Below are 15,193 nucleotides of genomic sequence, written 5' to 3'. Positions count from 1 at the left end.
GTTTCTGGGGTTGGTGAAGGACTCTGGTTAGTGGCCCGATGGGTAGTAGGGGATTTCTGGTCGGTGCTGGTTTATACTTTCCTTTCTTTTCTTTGATCCTTCCTCGGGTCTCCTGACGACCTCACGACTCTAGCTGGATTCTGAAGTATTTGTTTTAGGTGAACGGTATGGGATTTTTAATAGGTTTTAGGTGAACTAATGAGTACACACTCACACGCACATGCACACACACATACACATGCACATGCACATACTCACGCACATACAAAATATATATATATATTTTTTTTATTAAAAAAGAGATCAATGATGATGACATGTCAAATCTGTAAAATTTTCAAATGAACAATACTGAGCTCTCAAAAAAGAAAGAAAAAATCGCAGACTTTGCCGGAATTCACAGCGCACGACCTAAATCATTATGTAGCCAATGCCGTCTCTTGCCGTCTCTTCTCCTTACACCGGGGCTGATTCAAAAGCTTGTCGCTGGCTGAGTTTCTGGGACGAGATGCTCCGCTCACACCGGGGGACAATATACCTCGTAATGCAAAGGTAACATTTGTTTACCATGCTAACTGACCTATTTTTACACAGTCCGTTCTATATTGAAAAGGCTGTAATGTTATGTTACTATGTTTACGAGCATGAAACAAATGACTATCGTAGTGGCAAACTATGCAGTAATTTCATGAATATGACTCCGGCTCCAGAGTGAACTCCAAGCACAAAGATGAAATCCCCCATTATTAAACAGTGAAATGCACTTAATAGTTTTGAAGAAGGTGCATTTTAAAACTAAGCTGTGTGTTGGTGCAGTTGGAATGGACGCTAACTATCTGGCTTGTTAATGTGATTTGAAACACATAATTTGACACCTCTGCTACAATCTTTGTTAGAGTGTACGTTTACTAGTAAAATGTATGAACATTTATCTACTAATTACAACATTTATCTACTAACCATGCAAAAAATGATCGTTACAAATCCGTGAATACTTTGTGGGCTGCCAGTCCTTTCTGTTGATTGCTGCTATCAATCGACGTCATTCGTCTTCATTAGTTGGTATGTGATAAACAGCAACATTTGGTTTACTCCTTTGCCTGTCTGTACAACCGACCACACAGCAAGATATGACCATTTTATGAGATAATCGATTAGATAAAGGACTTTACGCTGTACAAGATTCAATGGTTACAATACAGGCAAGTGGCTCTTTTGCCGTCCCACGTCCCAGATGGGGCGTTCCCATGAGGGCTGTGACGTTACGTGTAAAAGGTCAATATCAAATGAAATACACCACACGTAATTTATTGTAAAAGGTAGACTGATATGCATGTTTTTATCACCAAAAATAGATTAAAAAATCAATCTTTGGAAATGATTTTTCCACAATAATTTGGGTACAAGTCCAAATTGTACAATTTTTCATACCACCAAAAGTTGTTGATTATCTGATTTAATAGCAGCAATAGCAATAACTGTGTGTAAGTTGATTAAATTAATCTGTGTTGTATTTAATGCCCATCAAATTATAGAATCCAATAATGCACATCATACGTATCTTTTGGCAGATTCCCATTTATATCAGTCCCACATCCTTTTGAAGTCTCTGTAATTTACCATTTATACCCATGCAGGGGCTTAGGCCTGACCATTGCGGTGGTGCTGTTGCTGGCGTTTGTGGAGCGTCCGTCTTCCCTTTCTATAAGCTCCGACCCTCGATATCGCTCTCCACCCTGGGAGCCTCCTTGCGGCTTCACTGAGACCATTGAGATAGTCTGTCTTATCGTCTTTACTCTTGATCTGGCTGTAAAGGTACATCCGTTCAAACCTTGCTTACAGGACAGCATATAAAAAGAAGTATAATCATCCTTTTCTTCTTCTGGTTCATTCTTAGAGCTACTTGATTGGCTGGGATGAATTCAGGAAGAACAAATGGCTGATGAGCTATACCATTGTCATTTCCGTCTCCATCATTGACTGGGTGTTGTCCATCAGCATGGTCTGTGATGAGGTAAAAATTTAATTCTTCATACTTACATACTAAAATGCTATCTATCTATCTATCTATCTGACTATCTATCTGTCTATCTATCTATCTATCTATCTATCTATCTATCTATCTATCTATCTATCTATCTATCTATCTATCTATCTATCTATCTATCTATCTATCTATCTATCTAATCATTGAGTGAATGCAAGAAAATGTCTGATCTAGCTCTTAAGTGCAAATGTAAACATAAACAGGAGAGTCACTTTTATTATAGGGTCATTTTTCAAATGGTGCTGCCATACAAGAACAGCTGCAGCTGAGTTTGCTCCTCTTATTGGTTAGTTTTAGGGCTATAGCTATCAAATATTCTGGTATTCGGATATCCTACTGAAAATTCTATTGAATCTATTATTGACATCTGCATGGATGAGATGAAAATGTTTTCATAATTCTAATTCAATAATCGTAAATATAAATTTAAAAGATTGCTAATAGTCAAAAAGTGCAACAAGTCAGGTCTTTCATAAATGTGAGAAAATACTTTTAAATTAATGTAAACGGTAAATTTAAAAAAACGGTCAGATACAAAAAATATGGCCTTTAAAATTATATTTTGTTGTTAATTTATGGGGAAAAAAAGAGATATTAAAATAATTGATTCATGGTTTTATGAATCGATATCACGCACGGAAAGGAATATCGATTCGATATCGATTATTTGATTTTTTTTAACCAAGCCCTACAAAATTATAATTATATTATAATTTATAAATGCAGAAAACATTCGTCAATAAAACGAGTGTCCATCAGCGACGCTAACTGTCCGCGGGCAGCACATTGGTGACCCCTGTTGTATAGAATGTGGAGGCCTGTCAACAATGTATTTGCTTTTCTTTTTAAAAGAAAGGTAAGGTAGGGCTTTTCTTTATCACACACAGACTAAAAAATTAATTGGAATTTTTATGTAATGTTCGAGAATCACAGGTTAACTCTGCTATGAAGTTGTTGTTTTTTTAAGTAAATGAATGAATTAAAAACTAAATTAAAAAGTGATATTTTTCTTTCTTTTTTTAATGGTCAGAAACTGAGAGTTCGACGACTTATTCGACCATTCTTCCTCTTGCAAAACTCATCCCTGATGAAAAAGTCACTGAAGTGCATCAAGAGAACTCTGCCTGAGATTGCCAGGTATTTACTTTTTTACATTGAGCAAAGACAAGTTCTGTTTTAATTCATCTTTCAAGATGGATCAAAAATATTATTGAGAGCACCCAATGTCTCAGAAGCAACTCCGAGAAGGAAACAAAAAGTGACAAACTTGGCGCCAATGTATAATTAGATTCACCACGTAGAAGTTTCATCATTTGAAATGAACTTCTAAAAAATATGAACATTTTGTATGATTTTGTGATTTGAAATGCGCCTTTCAAACTCTCATAACCAGAACCAAAGCTTCCAACTGTTCCGGATTGTCTGTATTTTGTTACGCAAATCTCTGAACCTCGTTACACCGGGAACATGTGGTGTTCTGGATATTTAAAAAAATAAAAATAAAATCATGGGTCACATTGCCCAGAAAGGTTGAAAATGAGCAAAAATACTTGGTAGATAATTGCGATCGATGTTTGACAACACGCCACCCTGCCGGTGGCTCGGGTGACGTCATCGTCGCTGTGGAAGCTCCACGGACGTTAGCAGAGTAGGAGACGAGTTCAAAAGTTAGCTGAAAGCTAACGACTTGAACTGACCATGAGCCCTGCTAGTTTTAAGGGATTTGTATCAGCGGCGAGAAACAAGAGCAGTCACTCAATGTGAAGTTTCATTGGCAGATTATTATGTCCAGTAATGCGCAGATAAAAATTCTGTGGCAACAACTCTATCCATCATAAACACAAACGCCATCACACTTAACGGCTCGGTGAAACGTAGCTAATGGTGAGTGACATGTTTAATCTTTTGTTTTTATTTTGGTCCTTGAAACTGTCTTTTCATAAAAATGTTTTTGTTTGAAAATAAAAATGTGTGTAAAGTGTGTGCATTGTTGGAATGTCACTGCAAAGTCAATTTAAGAATTTAAGACAGACAGTAAATTTATTTTCAGAGGTGGCAAATCCAGGTCCAGAACGTAAATATCCTGCCAAAATTTGCCTTTAGCCCCAGGTGCTAGCTAGCTAGCTCCCTAGCTCCAATGGTGCTTGTTTACCTTTTAGCTAGCGCCCATGGTGCTTGTTTACCTTTTAGGGAGCTAGCTAGCTAGCATCAGGGGCTAAAACCAAACTGTGGCAGGATTTTTACTTTCTGGACCTGGATTTGCCACCTCTGTTTATTTTAATATATTTATTCTTTGAAGCATTACTATAAATTGGTTCAATATAATGTCTTGATTTTAGTGAGGTTTGTACTTAGTCTCAGCCATTAATAAAGTTCCACTATATATAATAATTGATAATTACTCATAATTTGATATCTATAGTCAAGTTGTTTCTGTGTGCTTTGCACATTCCCTGGTAAACCAAATATTGACTTAAGAAAATTAACTCCGTGTGATGGAAAAATAATTTTGTATTTAATTTTATATGACTACATTCTCATCTTTACATGATTGATGATATAAATACATTGACATAAGTAATTATGATTCCAGAAAAGTGATTATTATGTAAATACATTTACATTGTATGTAATTGAATGGTGTGCAGATTTTTTAAATCCCACTACAAAATATACTGCATTTTAATGCAGTATATTTTCCCGCGGTTTTGTTTTTGACAAAAGGTTAAAAATATGGAAATTCTGACAAATTGTTCTGGAAGTGAATTTCGACAGGTTGACAGCTCTGCATAACTTCCCTAGTTAATTCAGTTAGCCTCCCGAGTAAAATGCCCAGAGCTACTTAAAAAAATTAGGTGATTGGGTTTCAAATTGGATCTGCATGCTAGTATATAATGGCTTCTCCCTTGATCCATGTGAGTGAATTATACTTTTGAAAATAAACATGTATAAATTAATTCAACCTGATTGCTCAAATGAACATCTTTTATTTATCTTACATTGGCATGTTTCATTTATCGATTGCAAAATGTGTAGTAGGACACTGTACCACGATTATCTATCGAAGCTTTAGTTACGTTTGCTGTTAAGCTTTTCAATGCCCATAACAAGTGTACCCTTGTTTTTGTACCTGCAGTGTCATTTTGCTGCTGGCGCTTCACCTCTGTATCTTTACTATGATTGGCATGTTGTTGTTCCCGAAAACTGAGGTGAGTTCTTGTAAGTATGTATACTCAACCCTTAAGATGGTCCTCAACCTTTTTTTGCCCCATGGACCAGTTTCATGTCAAGTAATACTTTGACTAGAATACAGTTGAGCTTGAAAGTTCACATACCCTTGAGCTAAACGTCGCTTAGTGACACAAACAAATCCTGTGAATCATCACCAAAATTAAAGCCGCTCTCTGTAACAATATTCTTTTCATTTGACCATTTATGACTGAAACATCTAATTAGTAAATTAACACCTTCGCTGTTAATAATGGGTACTCCTGCAAGACTTCAGTTTTCAGACTGGATTCGGGTTTGAATTTCCCGCCCTCTGTTTGCGGATGTGATGTCAACTACGAGTTGTACTTGTATATGTTAAGAAGGGTCTGTGCAGTTTCATTTTTTGTCAACAGGTGGCAGTATTAAATTACGTTTTCTGTGCTCAGTAGCTTTAACAAGCACATCTCTACTCATCACTACAACCTCTGAAAATATCAAAACGATTGCCACAGAATTTGGGATTTTATTGGCATTAAGCCTTTTTCTCTCCATACAGTGCGCTCATTTCAAGCACAACTGTATGCGTCAAGTTACCCGACGTGACAAGCACAAAAGTATGCGTTAAGTTATCCGACGTGCTGCTGCTGTCACTTCCTGTCATGAGCCTCCAGGAATTCTTTCTTGCCCACTGTTTACAGAGGTGATCTTAAATCTAGAATGGTGCATCGCTACCACCTACTGGCAGTTTTCTCTCATTACCACTTTTCAAGTGCTTGAAAATTAAAGGAGAACAGTATCAGGCACTCTACTCCTCCCAATGAATAAAACGTAACAAATGAGAAAAGTCAAATAAGAAAGCACCTGAGGCACTCTGCTGTAAAGCCTCTTTTCCACTGACGGTATCTACCCTACTCTACTCTAGTCTGCAAAATCCCCGTCTCCACCAACAAACCTACCCGGCTCTACTCTACTCGCTTTTTCTGGTACCTGTTCCTTTGCGGTTCTAAAAAAAACTAGCCCAGTTCCAAAACGTAATATAATTATTTTGAAGGCCAATGATTGGTTTGAGACATGCAAACCACTACCCTGGGATAACAGCTGCCGTTAACGATGAAGAGAAGACAACAATGGCTTCCAAACAGATTAATGCTTGGACTTTTGAGGAGGTGCATACCTTTTTAACATTATTGAATGCAGTCTTCTGGTTGCTGCAATATTCATTTGATGTCTTCAGGCTAAAATAAACAGGCACAAAACATTGTTTGCGCTCTCCATTGTTTTTGCCTGTGTGTGCAGTGCACGCTAGCTGCGATCGCTTTAGCATGACCTTCCATGGCAAGGTGAGGAGGGGCTCCCGGATGGTGGCCGTGGCAGTGGAGACTCACTGCTTTTTGGTGTAGAGCCGAGTAGAGTACAGTAGGGTAGATACATTCGGTGTAAACGAGGCTTTAGAGAAATTTATTGCAGACGCGTTTCGACTTAGTCATCATCAGAGCTAATGAGGCATAACAGGTGCGCAACACATTTAAAGTGACAACAGTCATGTTACATCACGTAATCCATGTTCACCGGAGAAAAAGAAAAAAAATAAATATACATAATATCTATATTAAAAAATAACAACAGCAGAGAATAAGATTAAATAAAAACAGACTCAACTGGAAAAAAAAAAAACTGACAAATTGCAGTTCAATGAACCAGTGTGCAACGCCATCAGTGACACTTATGTAAAAATCAATGGCTATAAATGCCACCATTTGGGGAACGCACAGTCAAGTAATTTAATTATATAGAGGGGAGGGGCCGCAAGTGTGGAAATTCCCTTTCCAGGATGACTAGGCTGCAATGGATGCCGAATGGGCAACAATAGTGCGAGAGTTCATTTAATAAGTTGGAGCACTGCAGGAAGACACCGTCAGGGAAGTGGTACAGCTACATAAGAACTGAAAAACAAGGCTGCCTTCGGCTGTGATGGACATATGAATTTGACCAAAAAAAGCCCACCATCAATGAAACATGAAAAACAAGAAACAACAACGCTGTAGACTCCAGTCTCAGAGATATGGAGAGAAGTCGTTGACTGTTGCCGCCCATGGGGTACTATGGGATAACTTCAATGAACATGGCTGGGTCTACTGCGGCCTGCTTTTTTATTATTAAAATGTTTTGCCATGAATAAAGAATGTTTTGAGTTCTTATTGCATATTTGCGTTCAGCCAGACGTTCTTTAATTTGTTTAAATTTAAAGGTCAGATTATTATTTTTTTGCCCACCGAGCTTGAAGAGCACCTGCTATGGGTAGTTTTTTTTGGGGGGGCGTTTGTTTTTTTGTTTTAACCATTTGGAACTCTCACTCATTTCCGACTTCAGTTCTTTCACCTTTCACGTATATGTTCATGTCACACAAAGAAGGCCTTCTTTTGTTTTACACCACTTTCCCTCTGTGGTTGCATTCAGGATCCACTTAAAAATGAAGAGTGGAAAGTGTATTTTCGAAACCTGCCTACATCACTTACTTCGCTGCTGGTGCTGCTCACTACAGCAAACAATCCAGATGGTATTGCATTCAGTGATTATTTTAGCTGGCTGATCACCTTGGTTATTTTTAATATTTACAAATGTTGTGATTTTATGCAGTGATGATTCCTGCCTACTCCCTAAACAGAGGATTTGCCATTTTCTTTGTCTCCTTCAGTGTCATTGGTAAGATGTTTTCTTTCAGTTCAATATTTACCTGTTTCTTGAAATAAAAGTTGTTTTATCTAGTAGAATGTCTCTATCTGTTTCCTTTCAGGAACTTATTGCTTAATGAACTTAATGACAGCCATTATCTACAACCAGTTCAGGGGATACTTGCTGGTAAGTCACACATATACTGTATGACATCATACAGCCTAAAGGGCAGAATTTCTTGCACTGATTGTCAAAGTGGCCACTATAACACACTAACCTCAATTGTTTTAAATATGTTGTCTTTATTCACCAATGCAGTAAATTGTATTTTTTAAATAACTTTTATCTTATGATTAGGACAATAAAATTAAAAGAAAGAATTTGAAAAAGGCCACATTAAAATGACATCCACAATATCGATACATATTAACATAACATCACAGTTAAATCAATAGATCAGTCTAATTATTTTTTCTGTATTTTTTAAGTTTGCTGACATGATGAGCACAAACCACTATTAGCCATTCACTCCCAATTGACCTTTTGCATAAACCCACCCCCTTCAGTTGATGCTTCTGGGTCTGACATCCATCTGGACACTTAATAAATGTATGTACCAAAGCATGTCGGTGAGCATTTTTGGAGCAATACAAGCGTGATGTCTTCCAGATCGAGTCAAATTATGCAGTGGAAAGATATATTCATAATATTAAAACATACAGAAAAGAGGACTTCACAACTATTGATGCTAAATCATACAGGTTTCAAGATAAGTCCAGTACAACAACTCTCTCTGCGTGAAATATTATTCCCATATTTAATAAATGTACCTGTAAACTGAATATGTGATTTTATTTTTGCTCTGTAACAGAACGGTTCTTTATTCTGAGGTAACACAAAATGCTATGTGAAAGATTAAGTTCAAAGTGCCTGTTACGACGCTATGTTCCCTTTGTGTAAATAGATGAAACATCACAGCGCTCTCAGTAAGAGACCCAGCTTAAACTACCTACTATGGACGTCAAGTTATCGAGCTACCACTAATAACAATGATCAAGCTAAACAGTGTATTATTACTTAGTGTCGCGTCAAACTTAGTTAGAGCTCAAGGCCTGGATAATCCCAGGGTCGCTAGTTCGTCCTCCCACCTGGGTAAAATTCCAGCAATTCAACACCAACCAAGGTCTAGTTCTGGGAATGGTGCGGAGCAGGCCCCAACGAGGCCCCGCGGGGCAGGGCTGAAAGCATCGGCCTGGAGCATCCCGGGTTCGCTGGTTCGTCCTCCCGCCAAGGTCCAGGAATTGCACCCTCCAAGCCAGGTCATGTTCCAGGAAATCTACCAAAATTTGATCAGAGGTTGAGCGGTTGAGCATGAAGCCCGCTTGTTGGGGACAGCTGAGGAGTATTCTGGTAAACAGCTTACTGGGGATGGATAGGAGGGTGATGGCCCTGTGGTTGCTGCAGGTAAGCTTGTCACCTTTCTGCTTCCAAAAGGGGAGGATGATACCCCCAGTCCAGTCAGTTGGCAGCTGCTCTATCACACACAGCGTTTATGATGTGGGTGAGCCACTGGATGATGCAGTCGCCGCCCGCCTTCAACATCTCTGCGGTGACTGTGCAGATACCAGGCACCTTGTTGTTCTTCAGGTGTTTCAGTACTGCCTTGACTTCTTCAGAGGTGACAGGGTCCGTGCGACAGTCATTGTTGGTGGAGGCCAAGATGGCCGTGGTAGCAAGGTTCACGTTGAGGGTCATGAAGCACTCGTGAAAAATGGGGAAGCACTCACCACTTTCAGGGATGAATGGCCAAAGATAATGATATCCTGATAATATACACAAAGAGATAATCTTAAATATAACTTTGATTTCCAGTTTTGTGGATGATCTCGTCACTAGAGCTAAAGTGAATTTGACAACAGAGCTAAAAGCTAGTAACGGTTGCTAATTTAGCGATTATGGCTATAGCCTAGTCCATTATAGCTACTTTAACAGGCACTTGCCTTGGAGCAAACGTAGGAATGCTTGCTTATCTTGTTGACATTTAGCTGGGGGTGAGGCTGTCCACACTTTGTAATCCACTGAAGACATGAGCACATTGATTTATTATTTTGCTTGTTGGAGGTCGACAGCTTGTTGTAACTTTTTTTGGTATGTTTTTATTGAAGCTGACAAGTTTTGTGGATCGATTTTACAATGGATTTTAATGGAGCGGATACAAGCTTGACGGACCTTAACCACTTGGAGGCGTGGTTTGTGAAAGGTAAATTGCCATGAAAGTGTTAAACACAGAGCTGAAGTCCAAAAACAGGATCCTCAGGGAGGTCCTTGCACCGTCGTTGCTCTCGGCTCAAGTACAGCCCATGTTGACTATGCATCATCCACTGACCTGTTTGCCTGGTAGGCAAACTGCAGGGGATCCAACAGGGTTCCAGTGATACTTTTTAGGTGAGCCAGCATTAGGCCCAATATTGCAGGTTTCTTGGGGACTGTGATGATGGTGGAGTGTTTGAAGCAAGATGGAACCTCTCCAAGGATCTGTTGAAGATCAGACTTTCACACAGGAAGGAGACACTCTGAAGCCTTTTTGAGCTTTTGTTGCTTGAAGAGCAGTCTCCTGTTTGTGAATCGTCAGGGCATGGGAGGTAACCTGGGTGTGTGACTGAAGGGTTTGGTCGTGGGTGTGGGATGTGGAAGTGTCCTTTTCAAATCTGCAGTAGAATATATTAAGAATGTCAGCCAGTCCCTTACTGTCCTCTACTTGAGGGGATGGTCTCCTCTAGTTTGAAACAAATTTTAGGCCGTTCCACATGGACACGGAGTGTTTAGTAGTAAACTATTTTTCCAGGTTTTCTGCATAGCTTCTTTTTGCAATGTTAATTTCCTTTATCAGCTGATTTCAGGCCCCGTTTGTACAGTTCTGTATCTCCAATTCAAAAGGTGTCCTCTTTGGCCTTTCCGAGTTGTCTGAGTTTGGCAGTGAACCATGGCTTGTTGTTGTCGAACAAGTGGAACGTTTTTTTAAATCGGAACATTCATGTCCTCACAGAAACAAATGTAGGCTGCTACAGTGTCCGCATGTTTGTCCAAGCTGCCAGTGTAGTTTTAGAGGCACTCCAATCAGTGCAGTCCAAACATTCCCACTTCTTCATTGTTTTTATTGTAGGTTTTGCACATTCAAATTTGTACTTGTATGATGGAATTTAGTGGATTAAACAGTGATCAGAGAAACAGGGAATAAAGTTCTATGAGACTTTTCAATCTTATTTAGCAGTGGTGCAGAATGTTGCCTTACTTGGTGGGACAATCGATGTCCTGCTTATATCTAGGAACATCATGGTTAAGATTTGCTTTGTTAAAATCACCCAGGATGATGAGGTGTGAATCTGGGTGCTTTAGTGCTTTAGTTTCAGTTGGTTTAGTTGGTCAGCCAGTATTTGTGGTGGGATGTAAACACCAGCAAGTATGAAGGTGGAGAACTCGTGTGGTGAATCAAATTACTATACTTGCAGGTTTGCAGGATATTAAACCAAAAAAAAGTAATTTATTTCCAAAGGAAAAAACAAACAAGACACTTGGAATCAAAACTACTAAACTAACAAAGGACCAAAAGGTAGATACAAAGTAACAAACGAAACACACTAAACTCACCAGGGAAAAGGACAGGACAACTGACAGACTATGAGCAAATGCAAACAAATGATCCAGTAAAGATAGGAGGAAACCAAATCAAAGCAAATTAACGACACAAGAAGGAACATCTGGACAAGTGGCTGAGGGAGCCTGATAGGAAGACATAGGAAGGGGCCGGGTAAACGAGCACAGGTGCAAACAGGACAATATACAAACCACAAGGCATAACATGAAACAAAACCAAATACAAATATAAACAGAAACACGGACGATGACAACTTGCAGTAAAAAAAAAAAGAGAAAAAAAAGGCAACTCCCCTCTAGCGTCGGCATCGCCTTCATGTTCCAGAAAGGGCTGCCATTCCTGTGGTTAGTGTCTCCAAAAACCTTTGTGGATTTGTAAAAGTTGACCAAAAATGGCATGCGTTCTCTCGTGTAAATAAGTAGTGTAGGTATAACAGCAATAATAGCGAGCGCAACACCGAGGCGACCACTCACGTCTGCACCATCATTGGTCTGACAGATGTCAAAATACTTTGTTAAAGAAAATCTATTATAAAAAGTGTCATTTTTATTTTTTCAAATATTGATGAATCAATAAAAAATGTTCAGTTGGTAGTGAGCGCTGTCAGTATGATGGGAAAGGGTGTTGTGGGGATTACAAAGGGTAACCAAGAAAAGTTACAGGCCAAGGTTTACTGTAGGTACAATAGCTGTTTTTGTTGTTCCTTTTTTGGGAGTATCAAATATTTTAACAGTTAGCCTGTCTTGTTTATCATCCAGATGTCAGTCCAAACATCCATAATTCGAAGGCGTCTGGGAATCCGAGCAGCCTTCCAAGTCCTGAGCTGTCATGATGCTGAGAATGCTGCTAGGTAAGATTGCCAATTGATGCAAACGTGATGCCTGTACATATGCGATGCATTATAAAATATGAAACAAAATTACTTGAACTTATCAAAAAAGACCTAGGGGTCTTAAAGTGTATGTAGGATTCCTACAAAATGCATTATGTAGACACACATGCACACGATCTTCTGTTCTTTTACGATACACTCAACCGGGAACTAAAACGTTACAAAGTTTGCCTCACATCTCTTCCAGCAGCACAGTTTCACTTTTCATAAGTGAATGTGATGTACCTTGTTAGGTTGATTTTACAGTGACACAATTTATTTTTCTTTTTTTTTTTGCTGCTCCCAGCTAGCACAATTCAGATATGGGCTATATTGTTAGATCGGAATTAGGCCCATTTTTATGAATAAATAGTTGTATTTCAGTGTATGCTGTCAGTTAAAAAATGTGAAAACACAGATACCCTAACAGTATTGATATTGATTTGATTTTAGGGAACGTGTGCCAATTGGTGCTGTGCTACAAGTGATGTCCAGGATCAAGATGCAAAGCTACTACAGAGAGGCCATCACTTCTGTTAGAACTCATTGTGGTTACATTTAGTATACGGATCGACCACTTGAACCATATTTTTAAAATTCAGCATAACGGTCCAGCCTGCATGATGTAGTGCCATGAAAAAGTATTTACTACTTGTCAAATTCTCATTTTTATACATAGTTTCCCTACTTGAATATTTGAACAGTTGGGAAACTACGCAGAAAGTATTTGAGAAGAGGAGACTGGGGTCATATTGTTTATTTAAAAAGAAAACAAATATTAATTTCATCATTTCCGGACAAAGCTCACCTGTTTAAAAGCAGCTAAGTTTAGGCATAAAAAGAAAAATGTACATGTATTGTCCGCTTAGCTTTATTAGGTGCGGGTCTTCAGTGTCAGAATACAGCAGCCCCTCCTTTGTTCCACATTTTCTCAGTCATTGTTGTCATTTTCAGTGTCACTTGTGTCACGTGGCAAATTTGCCGATGAGCTTGTGCAGTCCTCTTCATCACGTAACATTGCAGCCTTTGAAAATCGGTTGGTAATAGTGGGTATTGACACTGCTCCACACTCAGGATCCATTGGCAAACCTCAGCAATAGTTGCTCATTCGGAAAGTACAGTAATGGTTGAAATGGTTAACTATACTAAATTCAAACGCAACACAACCTTCAAACGATCTTTCACTTCCGCTTTGATTGTTTCAGGAGACACGTCAGTATGAAGCTGAAGGCTTTATGAACAGAGAGCAGTTCAAACAGATATTTGATGAATTGGATAAAGATCGCATAAAAGAGGTACAAGTTCTCAAATCAAATGCTAAAAACAAAGATAATGCATGTTAGTTAATTGTTGAAGCTTATTAATAGGCCTTTGTTCTTCACAGCATCCTTCCGTACCACAGTATAGCTCTGCAGTATTGCAGAAGCTGCAGGTGATCTTCAGCCACTACTATTTTACAGTATTTGGCAATGCAGTGGCGTTGGCCCATGTAGTGTGCATATGTGTAAGTAAAACACTCACCTTTTGTCTTTTTGAACATACACAGAAAACCATTGTCATGTACCAGTGTAAAGACAATCCCTTTAGCTGGTCCTTTAACCAGGTGTCTGCAATCATCCAAAAAGCCGTATTGCTATATTATACCAGTGGGACCTAAGCCTTCAGTGGGTATCATGCAACATGTGGCCGGCTCTTCTCATTCTATTACACAGTACAGATTGAATGTCTCTACAAACACTGGTGAGGCAGTCCATTATACCCACAACCACTGTCCCGCCGAAGGAACTAACTGTATTATTCCTCCAAAACAATAATTAGGCACAAGGCGCTATGTTCAATATACATCCAAGCAGTACTTACTTGTACATACAATGTTCCTCATATATATTTATATTACAATAGAGCAGTGGTGTCAAAGTCCGGTCCTCGAGGGCCTGAGTCCTGCATGTTTTAGAGCTTTCCCACGTTCAACACAGCTGATTCATATTTAAGCTCATCAGCAAGCTCTGCAGCATAATTATCCTGATCATTGAATCAGGTGTGTTAAAGTAGAGAAACCTCAAAAACATGCAGGACTTAGGCCCTCGAGGACCGGATCTTAACACATGTGCAATGGAGGAATTTAATGTATTTGAGGATGATTACCAGAAGTGGGCAATTGGGCATTTTACATATTTTTGCTGTTCCATCATTCGTTATTTGTCTGCGCCCAGCGCCCCCTTCAATCGTCATCGTTCTGCCATTTTTTTTCAAGCCAAAGAAACCTTTAATCGCCATCTGCAAATGTGGGCATTCCATCGGTATTGATAGACCGTCCGTTACTGGCATCAGTAATCCTTTAAGTTAAAAACTGCTTCCATGGATGTCTCCACTCCCCTGTGTGTTTGATTCCAGTGTAATGTCTGTACATGCAAATATGGCTGTACAAACCTCTGCTCTTGATTGGTGGACTGGTTTTTCGCACCTTCCTGGTTAGCTAAAATAGCCTCCTTAGCCAATCCTAGCCGGCAACAAGTCTCAGCAGAGATCCTTTATTGAACACAGGAGTTATCACTCACACACACATATATCCAATGCAGTCATTTTAAGCAAAACAACGAACAAACACACCAGAAACCGTCAGCTTGTGCTTCTTTCATTCATCTGTCTGTGATAAGTACGTTGGCACTTGACCCGGTGAGTGACGATGACACTGAGGGACGAAAACCCATGTCCGTCGTTTTAGTCAGCAGCACCC

At 39.2% G+C, this 15,193-nt stretch overlaps 1 protein-coding gene and 1 long non-coding RNA gene across 6 annotated transcripts in view; one reads left to right on the top strand and one right to left on the bottom strand.

Annotated features, from left to right (window-relative positions):
* tpcn2 (two pore segment channel 2) overlaps positions 1 to 15,193 on the top strand; it is a 41,614-nt gene that overhangs the window by 15,579 nt on the left and 10,842 nt on the right. For all 5 annotated transcript variants that reach the window (XM_077563075.1, XM_077563074.1, XM_077563073.1 and 2 more), the window contains 11 exons: positions 1,638 to 1,815; positions 1,898 to 2,014; positions 3,078 to 3,184; positions 5,184 to 5,256; positions 7,715 to 7,814; positions 7,895 to 7,960; positions 8,052 to 8,116; positions 12,344 to 12,435; positions 12,910 to 12,991; positions 13,662 to 13,751; positions 13,841 to 13,960. In XM_077563075.1, coding sequence (XP_077419201.1) covers positions 1,638 to 1,815; positions 1,898 to 2,014; positions 3,078 to 3,184; positions 5,184 to 5,256; positions 7,715 to 7,814; positions 7,895 to 7,960; positions 8,052 to 8,116; positions 12,344 to 12,435; positions 12,910 to 12,991; positions 13,662 to 13,751; positions 13,841 to 13,960 — 1,090 coding nt within the window. The remainder of the gene's footprint in view (positions 1 to 1,637; positions 1,816 to 1,897; positions 2,015 to 3,077; positions 3,185 to 5,183; positions 5,257 to 7,714; positions 7,815 to 7,894; positions 7,961 to 8,051; positions 8,117 to 12,343; positions 12,436 to 12,909; positions 12,992 to 13,661; positions 13,752 to 13,840; positions 13,961 to 15,193) is intronic.
* LOC144050108 (uncharacterized) lies at positions 8,766 to 9,480 on the bottom strand. The gene is made up of 2 exons (XR_013293785.1): positions 9,354 to 9,480; positions 8,766 to 9,266 (listed from the first exon to the last, which is right to left on the bottom strand). It is a non-coding gene; the product is annotated as an uncharacterized LOC144050108 (long non-coding RNA).

Source organism: Vanacampus margaritifer, chromosome 4, assembly GCF_051991255.1.
Source record: "Vanacampus margaritifer isolate UIUO_Vmar chromosome 4, RoL_Vmar_1.0, whole genome shotgun sequence".
NCBI classification, from domain to species: Eukaryota; Metazoa; Chordata; class Actinopteri; order Syngnathiformes; family Syngnathidae; genus Vanacampus; species Vanacampus margaritifer.
Note: the sequence above shows the minus strand (reverse complement) of the source record. Positions and strands in the feature narration are given on the sequence as shown.